General features: G+C 36.3%; 2 protein-coding genes and 1 long non-coding RNA gene across 3 annotated transcripts; 2 read left to right on the top strand and 1 right to left on the bottom strand.

The window, feature by feature from the left end:
- The first annotated feature begins 41 nt into the window (after positions 1–41).
- On the top strand, positions 42–11,739 carry aif1l (allograft inflammatory factor 1-like). The gene is made up of 6 exons (XM_086152225.1): positions 42–191; positions 362–423; positions 4,139–4,205; positions 6,810–6,851; positions 7,500–7,665; positions 9,661–11,739. Exons 1-6 carry the CDS (start codon positions 167–169, stop codon positions 9,746–9,748), a joined length of 450 nt encoding a protein of 149 aa, XP_086008351.1. The 5' UTR covers positions 42–166; the 3' UTR covers positions 9,749–11,739.
- LOC147231099 (uncharacterized) lies at positions 1,645–15,361 on the bottom strand. Its single transcript, XR_015106593.1, has 4 exons — positions 15,049–15,361; positions 14,688–14,868; positions 8,933–8,984; positions 1,645–2,877 (listed from the first exon to the last, which is right to left on the bottom strand). It is a non-coding gene; the product is annotated as an uncharacterized LOC147231099 (long non-coding RNA).
- On the top strand, positions 14,793–26,426 carry prkaa1 (protein kinase, AMP-activated, alpha 1 catalytic subunit). The gene is made up of 9 exons (XM_086152224.1): positions 14,793–14,975; positions 17,332–17,473; positions 18,660–18,753; positions 19,080–19,224; positions 19,932–20,019; positions 20,169–20,393; positions 20,997–21,513; positions 22,191–22,317; positions 23,648–26,426. Exons 1-9 carry the CDS (start codon positions 14,879–14,881, stop codon positions 23,929–23,931), a joined length of 1,719 nt encoding a protein of 572 aa, XP_086008350.1. The 5' UTR covers positions 14,793–14,878; the 3' UTR covers positions 23,932–26,426.
- Positions 26,427–26,578: the final 152 nt, after the last annotated feature.

The raw sequence follows: 26,578 nt of genomic DNA, 5'->3' as shown, positions 1-26,578 counted from the left end.
TCTATGCAGTTCACTATTTCCGGCTTGACGCCGGTGCCGAGTGGTCCGTTAAGCTCCGTATCTTAATCAGAGTAACGTTAGGAGCATCACCCGCGCGGTTGCGGTGCCCTTCTGGCTCGAATTTATTTTCCTTATCTGGATATAAACTTCAGAAATATACCCCGGGATGCCTTCGAATACGAATGTCCAAGGTAATATATTTTCCTGTAATGTTTATCTTTATGTCTGTCGCTAGCTAAAGCTTAACATTCATGCCATAGTCCGTAAGTAGGCCGACTGTTTAAGCTAGGTTAACAAGAAAAAAATCCTCGCTGAGGTTAACCGCTGGCTAAGGAGATAACGCGCCTTTTTCTTTATCTAGGGGGAAAAGCCTTTGGACTGTTAAAGGAACAGCAAAAGCAGAAATTGGAAGAAATAAACAAGGTACGCATGTCTTTGCATTCAGCGTCTCTAACGGCATCCCAGAGGGATTTTAATTTACACTTGACTTGGCATTGGCCTTGAGAACATGCAACATTTGTGATACAAGGGAATCATCCGTTAAACTTCCTTCCAAATGTACAATGTATCGCAACCATTTAATCGTTGGTGGCCATAGTACTGTTGATGCATGAATTGATTGGTTTTTTTAAATATAGTTATTTATTAATGGGTTGAGACGAAGGGCACTTGTTGAAGAATTGTATGCTTCCTCACGTCTCACGTTACGTCGTTCTGTATTTACTCCACAGTTATCAAACTTCAAACCCCAAAATACTTTTGATGCTCGTTCAACGTTCTTGCCATGATCTCTGTGAGCACTCCTTTGTTTTTCCTTCTCATGTTTCTAAGGGACACAGGTGTATGGTGGTGCCTGAATGAGCCCTTTGTCTAATGTAAGGCCTTGTCTCCACAGATGATTCTGCTGCAGCTCCTACACTAGATATGTGTGTCAATCACTAGTTGGAATTCGTAAATAGTCTTGTTAACCATGAAAAAAACCCCACGTAATTTCACATGATTTAAAGTACTACTTCAGTCTGTAATGGGGATTCAATAAGTGACTCCATCTATCTATTTGTCTAGATAAAGATGTGTATTCACTGAATTTCCAATCAGGATATAGTGGTCATAAATGTGTGTGTGTGTGTGTGTGTGTGTGTGTGTGTGTGTGTGTGTGTGTAATGTCTAACTCCCTTCTCTGCAAATACAAACACATGAAAACCAGGTCGCGGCAAGAGGGCAGCTGGGAGTGCCTGTGGCATTTCTGTTTAAGGAGTTCCAACATTTTCTGTTCCCTAATAGGCATCTTTGCATTTTTTTTATGTTCTTCAGTTTTTGGTTTAGGCCTGAGGGGGACACGCATCCTAGAGTCCTACGGTACTACTTTATGGGCAAGGTGGTGTAGAAAAAATTCAAAAACATTTTGTATGATTTTTGTTTAAATTTACTTATGGAAAAATTGATTAGCAATCCAACAAAAAGTGCTAGATTACCCAAGAATTATCTGTTAAAAAAACACAAAATGTTTTTTAACAAGACAATCAAAAGTGTTAAAAAAAAAAATTCACAATGTGACTGATTAGCACCATATCTCGACATGCATTAAACATCTGAGTGAGTGCTGTAAAAGAAAAAAAAAGCAGTTGACATATCTTAATTGTATGGAAACTGATGAGAAGACTCCCTACCAGGCTCTCACAAACTAGCTATCTGTGGCTGCAGAATTTAGGAGCAAGGTGTTGGGTGTGAAAACACTACAGAAGAGAATCCCTGAGTCAGTGAAAGACAAATTTGATTAAGTATGAGTATGTTTATATTATGAATGCATCAAATGTAGGAGGAAACAGACTGCATTGAAGTTGAGCATAACCACACTTTATTAATACCCTGAGCTAACCTGAAAATATTGTGATGCTAGAAAAGCTCCAGGAGGAAGCAGTAGCAGAGACTTCATGTCTAATTACTTAGGTTGAAGTCATGTAGGCAAAAAACATCTGCAGGACATCATCAACCCTTGGTTGGAAGAGTAAGGAATACGAGAGCAATCTGCGCACAGGCTATTATTACCTGCATTGAAACAAAATGAGCACATCTAGACGGTGTTAAGAAAGCTGCGCATTGAGAGGATGCACAACAGCTCTTCATCTCATAGAAATTCCATAAGAGTGCCAAAAATTTTTGAAATCCCGCACAATGGAAAGGGCAAAATATTTCTCTGTGTAGAGGCTCATGGACTGCTGATGAATGCATCAGTCCAGAGAGCATGGATCTCAGGTGCCTCTAGATCCTTATAACATGCTAAGACTGTATATTGTATCAGATCCAGGTTGGCAAGCAGGAGGGACCAAACATTCCTGTGGTATTCCCAGACTTTACCAATGCTTGAATTCTTCATAACCACACGTGGACTGCTGCCAATGCACTTGGCAGGGTAATTAGTTCATACAGTGGCTTACAGAATCCAAGGGTGTGTGTGGATGAATGTCAAATACCTTCCATCTTGTCTCCAACCACTTTAAAAAGAAACAGGACATGCAATTGGAAGGTAATTGATGCGCAGAATATAGCATCACAATCTTTAAACTGATGTGATCATCAGCCCAACTCAGTATCATTTTATCATCAATATATCACATGCAACATTGGAAAAATTGCCCAATGTGGGTATGGGAGAATGAATGGTTGTTTGTCTATGTGACCCGTTCAGGGTGTACCCAGTCTCTCGCCCAATGACAGCTGGGATAGGCTCCACCATCCGACACTGGCAGTGTAAAGCAGGATAAGCACTGGTGGGTGGATGGATGGATGGATGGATGGATGGAGGTCACATGCAGGGCCATGGGAGGCTGCATTAGAGGATCCCTACAGCCATATTCCAAGATGTCTTCAAAGCTTCTGAGAATGATAGGTTCTGGATGAATAGGATACAATATGAGTCCAAATGTGCAGTCATAGCACTGCCCAGGATCTTGAGCATGAGTGGAATGCACATCCCCAGATCCAATCAGTAATAGGTTTCCATAGAACTCTTAGAACTGTCTGTATGTACAGCTCATGGAGATTGAAGTTAGAGTATTCCATGGCATCTTAGATAAATGTGCTCACACAGCTCTGCAGGCTTCACAGTTGATACTGTGATGTGGCCAGATGAGATCAAGCCATAACTTCACAGCAGAGACAATCAATGTTTTTCTGAGTGAAGAAGTTTTTTTTTTTTTTTTTTTTTATAGCTGTGATGTTTAATTGATTACAGTGCCATTTAATGTTACACTCTTTGAATAAAATCCTAATATTCTATTTTGTGTTTGTATTTATTTGCTTTTAAAATGTAATGATTAGATGGTTTTTTTTTCCCCATGCATGCCCTTAGATCAAATAAGACATCTTTAGAGCCAAAGCTCAAACCAGTTATTGTGAATATTTAATTTTTAAACATATCTTAAGGAAAACTAATTTTAACCGTGAGAATACAATTTAGTCGTAATTACCAAAAATCTGAATCTTGCTTTAGATTTCCCCTGTATTTCCCCTCTGTATGTTGAGAAATGCTCAGAAGATGCTGAGAGATTTCAAAGTTTACAATACTGGCTTTGCTTTTGTTGGAAATATGGCTCCATTATCCACCTCCACCTTTTTTAAAAAAAAGATCCTGTCTGGAGATTGTAGCACAGATGCAGCACTGCTGAGTCAAGTGAGCCTTTTTTAGTGTCTGGTTGTATTTGTAACTTCACCCTTAATTATAGACCTGACAAGCATATATATAGGTCAAGCCAGACAACAATACTTCTCCTTATCAGTCTTGTTTACTCTGGTCACTGAAAAGCTGACTCCCACATGACAGACTGCGTCATTAAAATTTCATTAGTATCTCCCTTTGGGTATTTCCGTTATTCCATCATGGTTTTCTTTATACCCTTGTGTCATGTCCCAGTTTATGAAAACACTGATAAGTAATAATACTGGATGTTGAACATCTGAAGGTCTTAGAGTCATTATACTTTGACTAATGTCTCTGAAGATTGTACTTAATCATTGGGATGTCTCGGCTTCAGGAATTTCCCCCAAATATCTAAAAATCTGATTTTGAGGTGTTTTAGATACATTAAACCAAATACTTATGATCACTTGGTTAATCCACTGTTTCCTTTATTTTCAGGAATACCTGGAAGACCAGAAGTACAGGGATGAAGATGACCTAGCTGAAAAACTGGAAGGTTTTAAAAGTAAGAAAATCCACTCCGACTTCTGTATTTTGTGTGATTCCCCTCGTAGCTGTTAAGTTTGTTTATTGTTCATTGTTACATAATGTTACAAATGTTTAAAGTGATAGTTTGATCATTTCACAGTCATGCTGAGAGATGCATTTTTTATTCCAAAATATAGCGCTAATAAAAGGAATTATGTGTTTTTCAAAACCTAGTGATAGTACTTTAAAAACTTAAAGTTAGAGGAAAACTAAAGTATTGCATGCATACCATAATCCAAGTTTATGTAAGGGGCAGCCTAAGAAGTTCCAGGTTTGATATTAACTGTGGTACAGGACCACAAAAATGTGTCCATCTAATATCCCACTGGTCTCTGTAGCCGCCGTACTGTACAACTACAATGTTGGGCTGCCAAATACTTATGTAGGCCACTACAAGCATACATGCTTATGATACTGAAAGCTCCTGCTTGTCTCATCTCACACTGCCCTTCTACAGCTAAAGCTCAAGGCATTCAGTGGACATTTCTGCTAAAATCACATCTTTTAAAGTCAACTTCTCACCCTGGGGATCTGCACTGTTTCTTTTAAGTATTTTGTTTTTCTCTTTGGGAATTACAAACTGCCTTGGTTTTCAAGAGGTTTGTGAGGCCAAGCCCCTAATGGCCTTGGGAGGAATGTAGCAGTGTTTCAAAATGCAGAGCTTGCTAGAGGGAACTGAAAAAATACTGCTATTATCATCTAAAAAAAAGTGTTCCCCATTCCAATTCTTAAACATAATTCTACACTACCTAAATGTTTTAATATTCATGGTTTTACAAGCATCAATAATTATAATTATTATTATTATTGATAATATAAATGAATAGATTAGTGTTCATCTTCATTATGTTTTTGTCTCAGATATTTGAAAAGTATATACTGTACTGTGTTTTTAGTGTTCAAAACTATAGAGCAGGGAATTCATGGGATGGGGATTTGAATCTGACCATCATGAGAAGTCTGTCTGTATTTCCACTTAATTGTGAACAGTCTTTTTTTCACTTACAATGCCAAATCTTCAAACGCCTGCTGTCAAAATGATATAAGTTAAATCATCATCAAATAAATCAAACTTAAACAAAATCTTATTATGGTAAGTTGTTTTTAACAGTAAGCTTTATTTGTTGAGCTATTTTGTCACATTAGTTGCTAAAGTTAATTAGGAGTACACACCAAGGCCTTCAGTTCGGTCTTTGCTTGTGGCAGCAGATGTTCAACAAGCTTTATTAATACAAGTGTCCCCCTCAAGAATTGCTGTGTGTGTATGTGTGGAAGCTAATGTCTTTACACAGAGTTAGCATTGTCCTGTCCCATTTCCCTGTCTCACTCTCTCCCCCAACCCATTACACAGAGCTGCTATTGTAGGACAGAAATACCAACTGTAATCTGACTAAAGGGGTCTTCCTGAGAATAGGGAATTAGGAAATTTAGGCATGCAAGAAAACTCTGTTTCAAAGAAGTAGCATCTATAGATGTAGGTTACAAATGAGATCTTATTAATGAACTGGGGAAATAATGTGCCATTACGTCGATCAACAATGTTTTTCTTTTTCGTATTGCTGCTTTGTCTTAAAATCAGCAAAAAGTCACAACAAAAAAACTACCAAAGACTTTCCTTAAACTGCCATCAATAGTAGTCTAAGGAATATTTCAGTGATCTGTGGCTTCTACCTTTTAAATTAAAAACATAATTGAATTAAACAACTCCACATTTACTAGAGTATCTTCAGAGTTCCCACATGGATAACCTCTGTTATGCTTGATGTTAAACACCAAGCATAAAGAGAACTAGTATAGTTCACCTTGTGCTTATACCCTTTTCTTTAAATGTATTTTCATTTGAAACTGACTTGATTTTAAAATGTATTATATCAGCGATTACACTGTCTTTTGTTGGTTTTTGTTCTTAATGTTGTAATGTATAATAGATATCACTTGAAAGTGGTTATGAATTTGTTTATTCTAGTTACTGTAATTTTTTTATATACCCTGTTTACATTTAGGATATTAAGGTGACGTATACCAAAAAAATAATTCTTATTTTTTCCTTTTTCTCAAAGCATTCTGTCAAAAAAGGGTAATTTCTTATTGATCTTCTCTTAATATTTTCCAAAATTCTGAAAAATGTAATGTAAATGTATATATCAAAACTTTCACTATAAAAAATAAGGTTAATGTAAACTTAAAGAAACATTTAAGAACCAAGAAGATTGAATTTAGTTTGAGTCAGCTGCTGTGGCCACAAATATTTCTTTGCGGCAAGATTTTTAACCAGGACATCTTTGTTTTTATTCCTGAAGAACTATGTTTGAACCCTTGATTTGCACCTCCTCCTCCCGCTCAAACCTCTCTTGCATGTCTGGCTCACTCAGATGTCCTCTGCTCTCTTTCCACTGACAAACCAGGAAAAAATACACACAACATCACACCTGTCGTTATCAGCTGTTTGTGATTTTCCTTTTGCTAGGTCAGCTGTTGGCAGCAGGGTGACATGTAAGATTACTGCTGTACATGGGTGTTTTATGAAAGGGTTGTGGTGACAGTTGAAAAGTAGTGAGCCCTTTGTCTGCTTACTTTTCAGATAAATATGCTGAGTTTGACCTGAATGACCAGGGAGAGATTGGTGAGTAATGCCTTGTACCAAAACACCAACTGCACTCAGATAACAACTGTCTGGTGACAAGTCCATCGGCAACAAGAGGACCAGTAACTAATTCTGTGTGTATGGTCTGGCCTGCAAGAAGATAACAGCATGAGTCGGGTCGCATGTCTTTTGCACATGGATGTACACATGCATGTGTGCATGTTTTATTCATTTTTTTTTTGCATATTTATATGGTCCTTTTCCTGTCGATTGACACAATAAATGTAAAAAAAACAGTTTCAGCTTTCAATTGTTTTGAGTTTGCATTCACTTTTAAAATGAGACTTAGTGGGCCATGGACTCTTAAAAAGCATTAATCGAAATATCTCAAATCCTTTTTTTTCCTGATGTATTGCACTTGAAAGTTAACAGTTGTAAAGCTGTCCATATTAAGCAAGCAAACACCTCTTAGTAACCAAAGCTGACGAGTAATTAATTTGAAAATTGATGAAAAAGTCATATTTACTTTTGTACACCATATTGTTTACTCCAGCAACTTGTTCTTTAAGTGTACCATATATTTGAGAAGTACAGACACACATGAATAATCCATTTAAGAGGTCATTTACACTAATAAATACATAAAGAATCATGTTTTTTCTGACCATCTTATTTTTTTTGTCACAGACATGATGGGTCTAAAGCGAATGATGGAGAAGCTGGGGGTGCCAAAGACTCACTTGGAGTTGAAGAAAATGATACTTGAGGTAACAGGGGGCAGCAGCAGCAACACTATCGACTACAGAGACTTTGTCAAGATGATGCTGGGAAAGCGCTCAGCTGTGCTCAAACTGTGAGTAGTAGCCCTCAACTGGTTTCTGCATGTAGCATTCATCCTTAAATAAAAACCAGGTCTGAATGGCAGCATTGCTACTTAAACCCTCAAAGTTTTCAAGTTGGGAGTTGAATGAAAAACTCTGCTCTTGATTTATTTTTCCAAGATGCTTGGGGAAATTAGCTTGTAAAGATCCTATTGTACTACAAAGCATTCAGCTGTGCTCAAACTGAGTACAATACTGCCAATATTCAGTTTATTTCTAATATTAGGGTGATTATGTTTTTCGTTTTCTTTCAAATAAACAACAAATAGTGATTTGAATTTCTAATATGCCCGTTTTGAATGTAAATTATCATTTGATATAACAGAAGATATAGTATGCGTCAATGCATCACCTAGCCTTCAATCTTTATGTCTAATGCTGCTATGCACACATTGACGGGAATCCTAAGTGGGGATTCTTTGAAGGTAAATGTTGACGTCATTATGCATATGCTGCATTTCTCATTAACCTCCATGGCAACAAAACCTATCTCAATAGCCTATCCATAGTCAACCCACCCTTATCCTTAGCTAGGATCATGTGCTTAGGTAACTGATTATAGGCTGATTAACTACTGACAGACACGTAAGCATACAAACACATACAGCATCTTGTCCACTCCTGTCCAGTCAGACAACAGAGGAAAGAGATACTCTCAAAAGTGACCTGAGATTAGGGTTATATATATACTGCTATTATGAATTCGACAATCATAGGGAATATAAGCCTTATAATGCCTCTCTCACTAGGTCAGACAGCAGAAGCTTGAGTGTATCAGCAGTTGCATGTCAGCTTTGCTGGACTAAACTGCCTGACCTCTTATTAGACAAATCTCCTAATCTCAGATCCAGCAAGCACAAAAAATACATAACTATTCCTCTTTTGCTCTCAGTGATTTTCGGGAGTATATCTGATCATCCCCCAGCTGCTGTTTTTAAATGCTCCGCTCACTCCCTTACTTTGTCAAACACAAGAGCTAGCAAGCTGCTATGAGTTGCTATCTTTTTTTTTTTTTTTGCAGCATAAGTTTGAAAGTTTAGCAAAGTAAGTTGTTTAAAAAAAAAAAGATAATTTGTTTAAAAAAGACATTTTCTTAAATGTTGGATGAGTGAATCAATCAAGTTTAGTCAACGCCACAGTGATAGATGTGTCCAAAATAAGATTGATATTAATAGGATATGAATAAGATTAAGTTTTATTGGATTGATCATGAAATCAGAACTACTTGACTCAACTTACCTCCTGTAGAGTTTGACACCAGAGGAAGTACCACTAACGTGCAGGGAGGAATCTGCCAAAGAAATGTGCCACAGTTTGAGCTGTTAAGGGCCAGTCTCATTGGGGATCATTGCTCCTCATAGGCTTAGTGGAGCTTTGCCTAAGTTTTTCCAAAAAAGGAAATTAAATACATTTACTCTGAATAGCCCCTGTCAGATCCTCACTCTACTGTGTACACACTAACCCCTGTTCCCCTCACTCCTTTTGTGGTTTGCCTGTTTGTTTGCTTCCCCATACTATTCAGCTAGATCACATTCTTAACTTTGAATGATTGGGTGATTTTGGATTGTTGATCAAATTCTTATCTGATTGTTTATACTGAGGGCCTTTTGTAATCCTCATTTGCTTATTGTTTTTTGAATTGAATTATCTTTTACCAATAAGACCACAAAAAAACAACAACAAAAAAAATGCTGATGTTGGGATGCAGTCATAGTTTTAAGCTTTGGCTTGTGTGGTTAAGAAAGAATTTGGCCAGACAGATATTTTATTTTGCTTTTCATTTGCTCATTTAATCACATGAACCTCCAGATCACCAATTTTTTTTTTTTTTTTTTTAAGTTGAGAGTACCGGTATATCTGTTTGAAAATGGATCGTAAATCTATTTGTACTGTCTATAAATAATCTGTCTCTAATGGTGTTTATCTGTTCTATTTTGAACACTTATTCCTGATTTTGCCAATTCCAGTGTCTTGATCTTTGAGGACAAAGCCAACGGTGCCCCCTGCAAGCCAGACGGACCCCCTCCAAAGCGGGACATTGCTAGCCTGCCTTAAGTCTGAATGTCTTTCTTCAGACAGCTATTGGAAAAGAGGGACCAGCAAATAGCTGCACACAATTGAATTCTCTCAACATGTGGAGTGTCATTTTAGTGTTGGACCAGTGATCAAGGATGTCTTTGGGTGTTTTTGGTGATTTCCAATGTGTGCAAGGTGTCTGTTTTCTGGAAGATGGAGCCCACTTACTGGTATTTGACTGTGAACATTATTCAAGTTTCTCCCTAATTAAAATGTAGCACTGATAGTTGTAACCTGCTTGATACATTTGGTAGTGTTTCATGGTTATATTTTAAGGGAAGATGTGTGTTATCATTACATATGTGACAGTAAGTTGCTTTCAGAGAAACACAGAAGCTAAGTAGTCATTTTTTTCACATATTTGCACTGTCTTTAGTTGTCTTGCATAATTTTAGGCTTTTTTATGGTCAGCTCCTCAATTTAGATCAGGTGCCAGAGATTACAGGCCCAACCCTTTCCCTCTGGGTCAAAGGCATTAGCCTTGGCGCTCAAATACTGATCTGGAATCAGTAAGTTAGTTGACCATTTCCATCTCGTGATCTGAATAACAATTTTATGCATTTTAAAAGGTGAGCGATCATGTTGACCATGGGACTTTCGGTGTCAGACTGTTTGATGAACAAAAATGATATTAGTTCTTTAGATCTGTAGGATTAAGCACGTTCATTTTGGAAGGAGTGTGATTACACAAACCGAAACATAAAAAATGTACATACTATATATAGTACAATCATATTCTTTCCAAGTGCCTCAACATGCAGATACTGTAGAGCTTAAACACTTATAGAAAAGGAGGGAGTGCATCCAATGTTACAGTTCAAGCAGTACTTTTAGTTCACTAATTCCAGAAAACCTTGAATTTGTGTTCCATTTCATAAGGTAGTTACAATGACATTTGTTTTGTTTCCTTATATTTTCTTTCCATGATATTCTGAACAAGTAATGTTCACAAGTGGAGTGTGATTCAAATGTGGTTTCCATTTATTTCCCTTTTCATAACACTTAATTTTTTCACATAATAGAGTTTATCAGTGAGTTAAAGTAACCTTGTATTTGTTTCTCAATATATATTTCACTCTTTATCTTTGAGTATGTTTTCTCTCACTCTACATCAGCCAGCCATATCTGTCAAACTTGCATTCACTGTCCTTTGTATTATGTGATTTGTGCCTCAGCATTTGTCTCCACTTTTAAGTTTTTCTCAACTCTATTTACTGTGAAATTGGTACTCACTTGTATTTCATTCTCACTGAATATATTTTAAACTTGTTTTTTTTTTTTTTGTTGGTAGATGTGATTGTGTTAGATGTGTTTTTCAGTCTTAGGAAATCATCAGTAAGATGCACACGTTGTTTGCAGACACCAAAGGAATTAATAATCTTACACTGGCTTGTCAATTTTGATTTTTTTTTTTCATGTGGCAATTGGAACAATAGCAGAAATATGTGCCACTAATGATAAATTTGAATTTCTCTGCTTGAATAATTACATTTAAAAATATCTAATAAGAATCTTTTTTTGAACTTCATTAATTTAATTGAAAAGCTTAATGCCAATTGCACAAGATTAGATGTTTGTCTTTGTTTGAAATTAAATAAACTTTAATCTTTAAATTAAGTTTCAGAATATATTTATTTCATACTCCATGTACTTTTAAGATTATTTGGCTTAATTATCAATGTAAGACATGCAGTTTAATATATAGTTGGATTTGCAATGCAGTTTTCTAAGTAAACTTTATTTAAAGCCTTTCAACTGAGAAATCCCATTATATTTAATTCAAATTCAGTTAAAGTGGTGTATGTTTCTGCCCTTGGGACCATTAAAAACAAACAATTTTTAGTTCTGGTGAAATAAGACTGGCACAATGTTTTAATTCTGTCTTTGTTTTTCATAAGCCTTACATGTGCAATGCACATGCAACTGTTTGCATGAACACTGTTGAGCAATAAAATGTTTTCATGATAAAAGTGAGTTAATGAATTGGAGACTTCTAGAAAAGATTGTATATGTTAAATAAACGTCAAATGTCAACTTGTAGGTTAATTTAATTCAAATCTAAAATCTCCAAGTTAAAGGAACTTGAAAAAAATCCCTGGCATGTATACACTTTCAATTTCATATTCAAAGTTTCTCATATTGTAAATAAAAAAAAAAAACATAAATAGTGTAAAACTCTTGAAACCTGAAGTTAATTTATCCTTAAACCAAATTAAAGCTATTTCTTAAAAATTGGTATCTTGCACTATGTTTAGTTTAGCAAACAAGAATTTCAAGGGTGGTAGCTGACACAAGCCAGCTCAGATTCTTGGTCTTCTGTTACACTTTTGCTGATGACAGCTGCTTTGTGTGCCATCACATTATGCAAACTTACAAACGTAAATGTTTACAAGAATGTCAGGTTGAAATATTCAGTTTTGGATAAAATCTGAGTCCAGCCTATTCTAAAAGAAACCCCAAAAAGGTGTAGAATAGTCCAGCCTATTCTAAAAGAAACACCAAAAAGGTATACTTTTCTTCAGGCCAAAACTGCCAAAATATCATCCTCTCACAGATCTATTGGTTTCGCTATATACTTGCCAATATTAAATTTTATATATCCTTTTGTATCTGTTTGATGTTTTTCCAAGATGAAGCTGAGGTGCAGATACAAAATTGACTGCCAATGCCAATGGTTATAGGGTATTGTAAGTGGAAATTGACTGTATCAATGACTTCATCATTGACTAACATCTTAAAGTTGCTCAAATGGTAATGAAATCAGACATACATATGACTAATGAGAAGTCTTACTTTCAATACAACTCTCTCTCTTTTTGACAGTCATTGGTGACTCAAATACTAAATGAAGACAATAGACTAATTTGCAATTGCATTTTTAAATTCCATATATTGGTATTAGCACCACAAATCCCTCAATCTGTATAAATAATTGTCAGGTTCTAATGTGTTTTACATGGTTGTAACTTAAGTATCCATCCAAGGAACGCTTACAAGTAAAATGAGCCCTTAAAATGAATGAATGCAATGTTCAATTTTACTTGCAAAACAATTTGGTTGTCAAATCAGGGATAAACTCCAACATAGGCATAATAGCAACCAGATTAAATAGGATTAGTATCTGAAATTCTAATTAAAATGATTATCACTGTTGCATGTAATAAACCGTCAGGGTTCTGTGTTGGCATAGTTGGAGAAATAACTGCCCATCTGATAATGCTGCTTCGGTCAAAATCTAACCATCATAATTAATGTAAAGGGACAGGAAGCTAATTATGTGTGAAACACCAGTTGGATAATTACAGTTTGATACTGCTCACACAGGAAAAAATACAAACCATCTAGATTCTTTGCCTGAACACAGAACCCATGTAAACTGCATCTATTACACGTTTGCTCCAATGTTGTAGAATAGAAAAAAAAATGACATGCCAATTATAGGCTTAATTCTGACTCAGCAGAAGCTTCTGGTTCAACTTCCCCCCACTGTGTTTCTGCATGGCAGTCTGATTGGCCGGGATTCACTCCCACTTTATCGGAGTCTAAACCAGTGTCTCAGAAGTTGCATCATATTGTGACGATGTTAGGAAATGATCTGACTTAAAACGACCAGTATGTAAGGAATCCGCCTCGCCTCCTCATTGTGCGCTCCCCTTCGTGCAGACTGCCATCTACCGGTGATTCTAGGCCATTACATATAAATTAGTTAAAATGGGCCAGCTGGTCAAAGGGGCTAAGTGAGGTTGGATTATCATTGCGTTTTCCAATTCAAGAGATAATCATGATAGATTATCTGATACTACTTCTGCTATACTAGTTGGTATGTAAGTTTTAACTCAATAAGATGCACAGAGAAAATGCCGTTCGACTTATTATGTATCAGCAATACTGGTTCTTGGCTTTCAAAGGATATTGTGATGAGTTTGGAAACAAAAGAATAATAGAACCTATAAAATAAGTTTGGTTTTAGGTAATTGGTCATTTTAGGTATTGATCCATGATCTCTTAGCCAAGTGAAATCAAATCTGTCACTTAAAAGCACACATAAGTATGCATCCATGAGGGTTTTTCCCTCACTGATGTGTTTGTGTGCGTGTGTGCACGCACACACAGAAATGTACAAAAATCAATTTTTTTTTTATGGGAACACTTTACAACATTCCTGTATTGCCTCATTTTTAAAAGCTTTTGTCAATTGAGAGAAGTGACACATGCCAACGCCAGTTCATAGAAATATCATTGTCACATCATTAACAAGATATTTCACAGTCATAAGTGATTTTACTGGACGTAAGTGGAAGTTTCACATTTTAACAGAGTTCACATTGGACATTTTAGACAATCAAACTTTTGGCTCTGGAGAGGAGGAAGGAACAGGGGAAAAATAGCTTTCTTCTTTGGAAAGACAGTACCACACACTCACTGTAAACACATGATAAAAGTTGAAAAAGTAGTCAGTTTTTTCCAAATAGGGGCATGGGAACATTTCTATTGCCCAAACTGAAATTCCAAGAATGCTGAAGATGACTGAAAACATTTTTTTTCTTTTTTCCTTTTTGTCATTTATGGAAAAACATGTTTAAGTTTAGTCTATTCATTGCCCCTTTGAATACTTTACTAAAAGTAGTTTTGTAGCCAGATGAGCCTCTATGGTAAAATACAACGTTGCAATTAATCATTTTTGAAGTGGAGAAAAATTAAGGGCCATCCTAGAAGACTTAACTTAAAATAATAAATTTGCAAATGTTTAGTTAATGTACAATTATTGCAAAGCGATGTATAATTTTTTAAATTCGTAGATTTCTATGACCCCTCCTTGTGAACCCGAAGGTTCTTACCCTTATCAGATCGGCCCTGTCCTCTATGTGAACTGGACAAAAGAGAGGCCTCGTCAAATATTTCCTAACAAAACACTTACTCCCAAAACGCTGATAAACACGTCTAGAAGTTTCCTAGGAGCAATTGAAGGCGACACGAAACGTAGCCGACGTTTTAGCGAATCACGTCGGAGGCGGGGCAGAGGCTCTCCAGAGTAGACGCGCACAGTGCGGCGTTCGGCCCATCTCCGCCTGTAGTTAGCTAGCCCCGCAGCAAGGCCACTGCGGGAAGATGGCGACAGAAAAAACGAAACATGAAGGTAGAGTTAAAATTGGACATTACATTCTCGGAGACACACTCGGAGTGGGGACTTTTGGAAAGGTTAAAGGTACGTTCGCCTGTCTAACGTGTGTTTACTCTACCAACTGATAGATGGTGGCAGTACAAGCTTTTAGCCTTACCGCTAATGTAGCTTTGCTAGAAGAGCTAACTTGTCACAGCCCAGGAAGGTATCACACTTGTTGTCTCGCTTGTTTGCGCCACTTTGTTGGGACTGACGCGACATTTCGGCGACATAACGTTAGCTACATTTCCAAAGGCTAGATGTGACATAACTCACTTTAAGTAAACTTGGCTATATTTCGCCACATGTGTTTCGCTAAGGCTGCCGTTAGCGCCAGTTGCGTCGTGAGCTAGCCGGACAAACACAAGTCAGTTGTCAAGTCAAACTCCGGCGAGGTAACCCTCTGAACTGATGGTAAAATCAAGCTCAATACCATCGGGGTTGGACCGAATCGTGCCGAGTCATGTCTCGCATGATTTAAAGATCTTCGGCTAAGGCAAATATTTTCTGTCAACTCCTTCCGTTTTGTTGATTTTGTGTTCCCGTCAAAACGTCAACGGCTGATATGCAAGTTATGTCAGTTAGTGGATGAAACCATTACTACATATTAACATATAATAAGTCATTTTTGTACAGGAATTGGCAGTCGTTTTTTAAATAAGCTCTTATGCTCAAATCTGAAAATCTTCACTACCTGCTTTCGTTATTGAAGCCCAGTCCTAAAATGAACTAGCTAGCCCCACTCAAAATAAAGCCAGAACAACCTCCAGCTTTGTTTACCGTCAGTGAATTCTCAATGAGTCTACATTCAGTTGTCTTCATTGTGGAAAGGAATGATAGCCAGGGCACACTGGAGTATCTCCCTGGAAACTGGGCATCATGGCTAGAAGGGACTTTAGTTAAAAGTTATCTGTGAGTTGAGAAATTTTTTTCATAGCATTTATAGAAAAAAAACTTTATTCTAAGTATATGTTTCTATTTTTTGTATTTTTTTTTTGAATGACTGTCATATGCTCATCGCCTCACATCATTTTTGCCAAGTGATCTTATAAAATTGTTTATAGTTATTTAAAAAAAATCTGCTGTCCATCTTTGCTTTTAGGAAAACCTTTTTGAAGTCCTTAAATAATCGATTCTTAATGAAAATTGTTTTGAATTGTATATCATTTACTTTATTCAATATGTCAGAAAATTTACAGTCACAAATATAAGTGCTATACAAAGGCAACTTCAGCTCTTGGCAAATGTTAAATGGCTTGTAGAGTGCCTGTAACCTGAGGTTGTAGTGGCTCTATTTCCAAAACAAATCTAACTGATGACAAAGTTATCAGATGGTCACTAATGTAGCATGCATGCTGGGGCACACTCATGCAAAATCAATGTAAATTTCAGTTTTAATATTTATGAATATAAGAAAACAAAATAACATGGCTCTGTTTCTAAAATGAAATATTCTCAAGACCCAGCTAAGTGAATGCTTCTTCATGTCCTGGCTATGCAATAATCTAATGAACAAACTCAGAAATGTTGGTTTTAAGAATAAGAATGAGAACAACAAATAAAACTATCAAGTGTCAAAGTAACAAGTCAAGGCTATGGAGTGATGAAGTTACTAAATTAAATGAATCAACAGAGAAACAACAAGTTACTGAATCTAATAAAAGCTAACATTTCAACAAAAAACAGTAATCATGAACATCTAATATCTCACATCATTTTATTACAATATTAAGACAATTCTCATTGTAATCTAGGGCTGTGAATTTAACTGTTATGACACACTGGAGCTGTTTTTGGATAGTTATGTTTATTGCGGGTTTTCTGTCAGAAGTTAACTGAAAAATTATTATTAAACTACCAGGAAATCCAGCAAAGATATTTCAGGATCCAAAAGATAATGTTTTAACACATAAAAGACTGATCAAAAATTGAAATTAATTAACATTTCAAGTATAAAATGTCTAATTATGGATGATACATGTTTTATTTGTGTCTTTATTGCTCATCTTGATTTTGCATTTTCTTTTGGCCTGAAATCCTCATCTGGTTCTTGGCGGCTTTTTGTTTTCCTTCCTGCAATGGGGCTGCACAAAAGTTGCCTTCCCCTAAAAAGCTCATGTAAACTAACTGTCAGCTGCACATTATCAACATTGTGGAGTTTTATTGAGCTTAAAGAGACAGATGTTTCTCTTGGGAACTGGTTGGGTCAAAGAGGGCTAAAAGGAGAACAAATACTGCTAAGTACTCAGCTCCCTTTGATTCAACCAAAAGTATGAGTGCATGTTCAAAATATATTCACAGATGGCATCCAGTGTTTGAAACTACCCATGAAAGGTGCTACTATTTATCACATGTTCGTTAGTTTAATTGACAATACGCACAATTCTGTCTCTGTCTACAGTGGGCCAACATGAGCTGACCAAGCACCAGGTTGCAGTAAAGATCTTAAACAGACAGAAGATCCGCAGTTTGGATGTTGTGGGAAAGATCCGCAGGGAGATCCAGAACCTCAAGCTTTTCAGGCACCCTCACATAATTAAACTGTAAGTGCGAGATTACACCCCACTCAGTGCTCTGTAATCCCCCCCACCGCCACTTTAATGCTACCCACTCAGCTATTTTGAACATTTTCGGTGGGTTTTAGATTATATTCATTTCGGACTGTATCTGTCTGACCCAGCTTTTTTATAGTCCTGTTGTTTGCGCTGCCTTGTTGCTTTCATGTATGCCCCCACCTTTGAGCATCTATTTTGATGTATATATTAAAATTATGAGTTCATCATACTGAGGTTACTGCTTCACTTTTTAACTTAAAATAACTTAGATAAACTTTATTGATTCCCATGGAGATACAATAAATATGAATATAAATATAAACAGAGACAACTTTAGAGGATTTCAGAGTTATTTAGCAACGAATGTCCTTAATATGTGAAAAGGACCCAAGTCTGCAGTGAAGGGGTGGTTCAACTGTCCAGGAGGTGTGGCACATTGCCTGAAATACCAGCTTCTTGTCACAGTCCACAAGAATGTAAACTCTTGTTTGTTTGAGAGTTAGTTAGAGATCCCATCTTTGCCAGAGTGTTCAAATACTGGGGCAGAGTACTCACTATTTCCACCAGAGATCCATTCATATGAGGAAATTCATAGACAAACAGCTATATCACAATGTGAAGCTTCATTTGGTTTCCTTTGTTTTTTGCAATCTTGACACACAGCTTGCAGATTTAGTAGATTTTTTATGGCACATTGGTCTTATGGACTTCCAGACTAACTATTAACTCTTTTTAAAATAACATCATTTTTGTGATGTCTGGACTATATTACTAATGGCTAACTAAAATCCTTTCCCTAGAATATCTGAATGCTACAACTGTATTTTCCACATTTTGCTGGGCCTTTCAACATTTTAATCATGTCTGAAGTTACAGTGTAGGCACTGTGGTACTGGCATGATATTACTTGACCTTGTAGCTTATGCCGCTGCCTCATGTTCAACTTATCTCGGAGAAAAGTGTGACTTCGGCTCAAGAAGAGACAAAGACAATGTAGAAAACAATTTTTCATTTGCCCTTGAGTAATTCCTTTACAGGCATTTTTAACTTCTTATCATCATAGCATATCTTACTTGAGTTGCACGTCTGGTATGTAATTTCTGCATTAGCAGATATTTTGGTGTATAGCTGTTGAAAAAATTGTAACATTTGAAATATTAATTCATGTTTGCAGGTATCAGGTTATTAGCACCCCCACAGATATCTTCATGGTGATGGAATATGTCTCAGGAGGAGAGCTGTTTGACTACATCTGCAAAAATGGAAAGGTGGTTTATTAAGATTATGCTAATTATCTGCCAGGCTATTATGAAAATGTCCCACATTTTTTGTCCCATTGCATTATAACTAGCAGATGATACTTAATTTACTATGAGTAAGGGGATTCAGAATATATATATGCTGTGTGACAGTAGTTTTACTATCCAACTGTGTTATGCATTGAGGTTGCAATGAGTAAAATAAGTAATCAAAATCTGATACTGACTGAAGACTTCAAAGCACAGCATGGAGTATTGCAAAGTCAGCTGTGGTGTGTGAACTGAGAGATGGGGGGGGGAATCTCACGTAATGGATAATTTCCTTGTTTTGACAGTTGGATGAAAAAGAGAGTCGACGGCTGTTCCAGCAAATAATTTCTGCAGTAGACTACTGCCACAGGCACATGGTTGTACACCGGGACCTCAAACCAGAAAACGTGCTGCTTGATGCTCACATGAATGCTAAGATTGCAGACTTCGGTAAGTGTGTTTCTTGTATTATGACAACAGAAAGGGCAATTCAGAGATAAACATATTTTTTCAAGTATATTGTAAGATTTTCTAGCCCACCATTAATAGGGCAATGAAATGGTGTAGTAGACAGCACTAACCATTCCACATAATTGTGTCTGCATTAGAAGGAAGATTAATAGCTAAACAACATCCACTGGTTCAATCAATTCTATTTATATTTTATAGTTTGTCTTGCAGCATATTACTTGGTTTATGGAATCACAAGATACTGTAAAATGGCTCTTTCCTCACTGATAATATCAAAATTTTTAAGGACTAATTGCAGGGTTTATGGATCACCTGAAAAAATACAAAGTTAACCAAAAAAGAATTGTGACACAATGATGTGTGGAAGAAGTTCCTGGATGTCTATTGGGTTGATCTTTATTTTAGCATGATAAACACAATTACATATTCTGATAATCTTTACATTTTTTGTCTTTAAGCATTTTTTATCTCGTCTGTTTAGATGTTCACACTAATGCTAACTGTCAATATTTTTTTTTATTATTTCAATCTTATACAGAAATGAATTTCAGAGTAAGGGTTTTAATTTTCACTGTCTAGATAATCAGCATAGTGTTGTTTTGATATCTATTTTAAAGTGGTCTTGTTTTTTTAATTTATTTGTGAAACTTCTCTATCACATTAGCATCTTATAATAATCTGCCCAGGTTTGTCAAACATGATGTCAGATGGAGAGTTCCTAAGAACAAGCTGTGGTTCTCCAAACTACGCTGCTCCTGAGGTTATCTCAGGCAGGTAATGATTCTAGAGTCATAAAAATTTTTAAACCATGGCATAACAAATGGTTACTGATATTCCTCTCCCTTGTAAAAGGTAGTTTTTCTTTTGTGAATTCAGGATTGTCATTACTTACTGCTATTAACCTCCAAAGCAATTGTCCCCAGGTTATATGCTGGTCCCGAGGTAGATATCTGGAGCAGTGGAGTCATTCTTTATGCATTGTTATGTGGGACACTTCCTTTTGATGATGACCACGTGCCAACACTTTTTAAGAAGATCTGCGATGGAATCTTTTTCACCCCCCAGTATCTGAACCCTTCTGTCATAAGCCTCCTTAAACACATGCTGCAGGTAGACCCTATGAAAAGAGCCACCATCAAAGAGATTAGGTGAGCCTGAAAACATGATTCCCAAGTCAGATACCCAGTATTTTTTCCTTGGAGCATAAGGAAATCATACTTCAAAAAATGTTTGATATCCAGTCCTTAAATCATTCCTTAATCAATTAGGCATTCAAAAATAACTGATGAATGCAAATAATTTTTCTGAACAATAGTATGGTCGAATGCATTGAAGTGTGAAATCAACTCAGTACAGTACAATATTGGGATAGTTAATGGACCCTTTACACTACCGCATGACTCCGAAATTACCTGGAAAATCAATGAGCAAGTTCGTCTTGAATAAAAACATTGAAGTTGATAGATAGGAAGACATTTACTCAAAAATGCAGGACAACATTAAAGTTAACCCTTTTAACTCTGATTTCTCTAAGCCAGGAGTTAACAAGTTGCTTCATACTTTTTAATGGATTCATTGATATCAAGTTGTCATGAAATATTTTCACATATTTCACATCGTTTACAATATTCAATTGTTTTGAGACTATTAGTCAATTGTTTTTGAAAAATTATGGAAATTACAGTTCAGTTCAGTACTTGCATTGATAATGTGTGATTTGTTTGATCCCTAAAATTGTTTTTCTTCCTTAGAGAGGATGATTGGTTCAAACAGGACCTGCCCAAGTACCTATTCCCCGAGGATCCATCCTACAGCAACAACATGATAGATGATGAGGCCTTAAAAGAGGTATGCGAGAAGTTTGAGTGCACTGAGGAGGAGGTCCTCGCTTGCATTTACAGCCGCAATCACCAGGATCCACTGGCTGTTGCCTACCATCTTATCATCGACAATCGTCGTATCATGAGTGAAGCCAAGGATTTCTACTTGGCATCCAGCCCTCCTGACTCTTTTCTAGATGACCAACACCTTACTTCATCTGGTATGGCAGTGCCAGGCATCAAGCCCCACCCTGAGCGTGTACCTTTTCTTGTGGCTGAAACCCCTCCCAGACCTCGCCACACACTGGATGAGTTAAATCCCCAAAAGTCAAAGCACCAGGGTGTTAGAAGAGCCAAGTGGCACCTTGGTATCCGCAGCCAGAGCAGACCAAATGATATCATGTCCGAAGTATGCCGTGCCATGAAACAGTTGGACTATGAGTGGAAGGTAAGGACCGGAAAAATGAGTGAGGTTTGTAGAAGAAATTTAAGATTATGATGTGAGGGGTCTGAAGGATGTGGGTATAATCATAACAACAGTCACAGTATTTAGAAACCTATTGTTATAAATCACCAAAGTGCCCAAAGCATAGTAAGAATAAGTTTTATAATGCCCTTATGAAAATGTTTATCCAAGCCAAAAACATTGAAATGCTTTCCATGTGCATTCAAATGAAAGTAATTTAGCATCACCACTCTGACCATGTAGAATGGTATTCCAGTGATTAACACTAAAAAGGCTGTCTTTATTTTCTTGATTTTTCTCTTTCTATTGTTCTAATAATTTATTGCTATATTTTTCTTCTTTTTTTTTCTTTCTGATTTTTCATCTTTTTTATCAAGTCTTTGCCTAGTAATGATTTGGTGTTTGGATGTTGGCAGGGTGATTATGTATCCTGATGTATCATTTGAGCAATCTCCTCAACCTTATATAGTAGTAAATATTAAATATATTTCTCAGCCATAAAATTGATGGCCTTCAATAGTTGAAAAATAGTATAAAGACCAGTCATCTATACTGACTGTAATTTGATTCATTTTATATTCATTAAGCTGGTGTAATACCTTAAAACCTGTGGTTTGGCAATTAATTGTAGGGTTTTTCACCCTTCATATATTTTCCAGGTTGTTAATCCATATTATTTACGTGTAAGAAGGAAAAACCCAATTACTGGGATGCAAACCAAGATGAGCCTTCAACTCTACCAGGTGGATAGTAGAACCTACCTCCTTGACTTCCGTAGCATAGACGGTGAGTGCTTACAAAACAATTCTGTCAGAACACAACACCGTATCCTATGTTAATATGTTACATATTGTTTGTATTTGGGATAAAGCACTTCAAACCCTTTGAAGTCCAAACTCCTGAACTGAATGTCTGATCTCTCTTGTCCAAAGTAGTATGTCAGCAATATTTTATCAGGGCTTTTGAAGGTAAAAGACAACAAAGCTACAGGTTAGTAATTGAATTGCGGTTTGCCAGGAACAAAAATTAATGAATAAATACATTAAAAAAAAAAAATATATATATATATATATATATTTATATATATATATATATATATATATATATATATATATATATATATATATATTTATTTATTTATTTTATTTTTTTTTAATTCCCTAAGGCAGTCACCTGTACTTGTCAAAGTTTATTACTTTCAGTTGTGTCTTCTCGTGCAGCTTTGGATACAGAAATCATAAAAATTATTGGCCCAGTAATAACTGGTACGTGAGTGGGAAAATGAGATATGTGACAAACAGACATGCTTGACTTGGTATCTTGAGGTCAAAATGTATGTGTGTTTCAATTTTACTTTAAAGTGTAGAAATAAATTCACATGTGTGATCTTATAATTTTCAATAAATGTTACCAAGCTGCGGATATAATTTCTTTAATAATTTAGCTTGCTTGGTTACAAAAAAGCTACAGGGTCTTTTAATTTTATCTGTGTATATCGCTCAAAAAGCTTCACTAGTTGCAATGAAGCAACTTGTGAGAGAGTTTCTTCATCTACTCAAATAGTGCAAACAAGTTTCTGAGCAGTACAGACAAACTTAAATGTAGTGGATGAAAGCAATATCTAATTTATCTAATCTAACCTTATCCATCCATAAATATCAAGGCCATTTCCCCCTTGGCTGTCAAGTAATTGTTCATATCAACCACTGTGCTTGTATATTAAACCAGTTTAGTAACTGTGTAATTGCTCAGCTTGTCAGGCCGGCATTTACAGACAAATTCATGGGTTCTGAGAGGCTGTTCCAGTCTACAAATTGTGGCTCTTTACATTGTCATTATTAAAAAGGCTCATTTCATAAAGTTTCGTTTTTCAATACTCAATTTTGCATGTTCAAAAGGAATTTGAGGTCAACACACCTTGTGTCTTTACAAGCTCAAGCTCAAAGCTATATTACTTGCATATGTGGACTCTATAATATCCTCTGAAAATACCCTGCGCTGATTTGCAGGCTGAACACATATTAGTGACAGTATGAATGTCTTACTTTGAGAGTATAGTCCAGTTTTTATTCATACCCCAATTTCTTTAAAGCAATTTCCCTCCTTTATCATTCAGATGACATGTTGGAAACAAAATCTGGAACCGCTACCCCTCTTCGGTCTGGCTCGGTTGGCAACTACCGCTCTACCATTAAGAATGACACAGAAGGGGCTGAGGCTCCAGGTGTGTCTAGCACTGTGCATCCAACCAAGGCCACAGAGGGTTCATTAGCTTCATCATTGACCTCATCTATTGACTCGACGGGAGGGGGGGACAACACGTCAGTCCCTCGACCAGGAAGCCACACTATTGAGTTCTTTGAGATGTGCGCCAATCTTATTAAACTACTTGCACGATAGCTTGCAAAACAATCGGTAGCCTTTTTCCCCTTCGAGTGTCTTTATAGCAATAAGCATGCAATCGATTTGTGGCTCTTTTCATCCTTGCAGAGGATAAAATGATTATTCCATGGCACTGATGCAGGATAGTGTTTTCTAGGCTGAAGGGACATACACTGAGCTAGCAGGGGGTGTAAGGGGGTTATCGGGAAAGACGAATGACAGGCTTCTTAATAGCAAGGACAGAACAACGTTAAGGAGAGGGTTTTACAGGTTCCTGATCAATGAAACAGCAAATGTCCACACATCTCAAATATACATTTATGTGCAAGTAATTACACTGAATTTTCTGTACTGTACCAGTGAGCACTGCTTTTCAGTACAAAGAACAAGAAAAAAAGGTTTTTGCCTGCAGAGAGCGGCGCCACACATGGGGTGTTGGGTGAGATGCAGCAAGCACTTTTGCACAAGTTTCTTAAATTTCCTGCTGCTCTTGTTTTTCATTCAGTGGGGATCACAGAAGTGGTGCAGATGTATCGGGGTTCTGCACTAGCTTTAGAAGGGTTGCCAGGCCCATCACACATTGGACTGTAAAGAAGTGCAATGACCCCTGTATTTCTGTCTTCAGGCAGGGATTAAAGAAGGTTTCATCAGATTTATGTTTTGTTTCCTATTTTGTAAACCTGAGTTGTCGGAGACTTAAAATTTTCATGATTTTGTCCTTGTTGTAAAAAAATGTTTGAATTTGTCTGTCCCCTACATTTTTATATAAAGACGTGAATATATTTATCAGTGTGTTAAGTGGAAGAGTTTTCAGTTCTGTTGGAAACAGAACTGTTGGTATTCTCTCTTGCATTGAGATCTATTGCTGGATGTTTTTTTTTTTTTTTTTTTTTTTTTTTACTGTCTGGATTTTAAAATCGATCTCATAGTTATCTTTTCTTCAATCACACTTTTTTCCATATACTTGATTGTCTTTACAGATGAATTAGCCAGCTTCTACCATGTAAGTGGTATCTGCCATTTGACAAAGTCCTGAAATATATCACTTACGTTGTCTCATTACTATGACACTTGATTTAGACTTTTTTTTTTGTTGTATCTTATAAGCTTGTTTATTACACTCATGATTCAGAATTGCTTATAATCTATAAATGAAATGCCTTCAGCCCACTTGTCAATTTGTTAATGCCAATCCATCACAAGTGTTGAAGCCTCAGGGCTAAAATTGAAAATTTGTGATGGAAATTACATGCAGTGCATGGATGATGTCTATTATCAGGGGAGCATCTACAGTTTGAGCGCCTAAACATTTACTTAAAGGGTTTGCATAAGTTTACAACTAAAAACAGACAAGTGAGCATGTAATTGTTAGGACCCACCTGGTTAATTATTTTAGTGAGCAATGAAACATCATAAGCATAAGCAAGCTCAAACATGTTTATTTTTAAATCTTACATTTGCAACCTCACATGATTTTAGGTAAGCCTTTAAACTGCAGTATGATGCATTTCCCTTACTTTATTGACAAGAGTCTTAAAGTTTAATTGGTGTCTGTTGTTTGGCTGCCTTATTATTGTTGTCATAACTGTCATTTGAGTCTTAAATCACCTCTGGTCAAAATTATTGGCATCTTTAACAATTTAAGGGTTAGGTCACAAATAATTATGTTGTATTGTTAATTCACAGTGAGCATTCGGTAGGAAATTCACAAATGATTAGTTTATTAACTATCAATTATAGATTTAATTTTACATTTTGGCATGAAATCCAAAGTAAACTAAACTTTAAAATCTGAAGTCTGTTTATGTTCCTGCAAACTACTGTAGGCGTCAGCAGATACTACGACCTTACAGTAATGGCACGAAGAAAAAAACAACTTCAGTCAAAATCAAATTACACACTTGTGTTTTTCATTTTACATAAAGGTGGTAAGCAGTTGCTGAAGTCTTTATCCAGCATTTCCCTTGCCACAGCTTTAAAAAGAAAGAAAAAATAATTGAAATGTCTTTGGGTGTATTAACTATTTTAGGTTCTACAATCGATGCTAAATGACAAAATTGTGATCATGGTTCTCATTCTGGCCTGTTGGGCAAGTTTGGACTGAACTCTTAGTGATATTTGACCTTTATGTCTCTGTTTTAAATTAGAATTTATGAAATATAGTGATCATGGTAAGAATTACACTATGGTCTTTAAATAAATTGAAAAACTAAACATTTTTAGTTTTAAAGAGCAGTTGCCAGTTTTGATAGCAAAACATCATGGCTTGCATGATGGGATATGTAGGAAAGATGAATGTGTGACAACTTGACTATGGACAGCTTATTGAATAGTTTCTCGTAGAGTGTTGGGTAAATTCTGTTTATCTGTCTGAACTGCTTCTACAAAACATTGTTCTATTTTTGTTTGGTGTGTAAAGGGACCCTAACAGATTGACCAGTGTAAATCCGAATGGACAGTGTTGAAAATGTTTGTATACACAACTGCCTAATAAACTGCTAAATTGCACACAATTGTGCTTATGTGTCTGTCTATGTATGATTTTTAGTTTGTACATGCTAAGTTATTGTGAGTAGGATATTGCTGTTTCAGGACTCTGGAGATAGAGGTCTGAAACACAAGATATTGTTAAATGTAAGGGCAGAGCGTCCTTTTTTTTCTCAAT

Source organism: Fistularia commersonii, chromosome 9 (assembly GCF_037954325.1).
Source record: "Fistularia commersonii isolate RoL2024-O1a breed Wild chromosome 9, RoL_Fcom_v1.0, whole genome shotgun sequence".
NCBI classification, from domain to species: Eukaryota; Metazoa; Chordata; class Actinopteri; order Syngnathiformes; family Fistulariidae; genus Fistularia; species Fistularia commersonii.
This window is presented reverse-complemented; position numbering and strand designations above follow the sequence as displayed.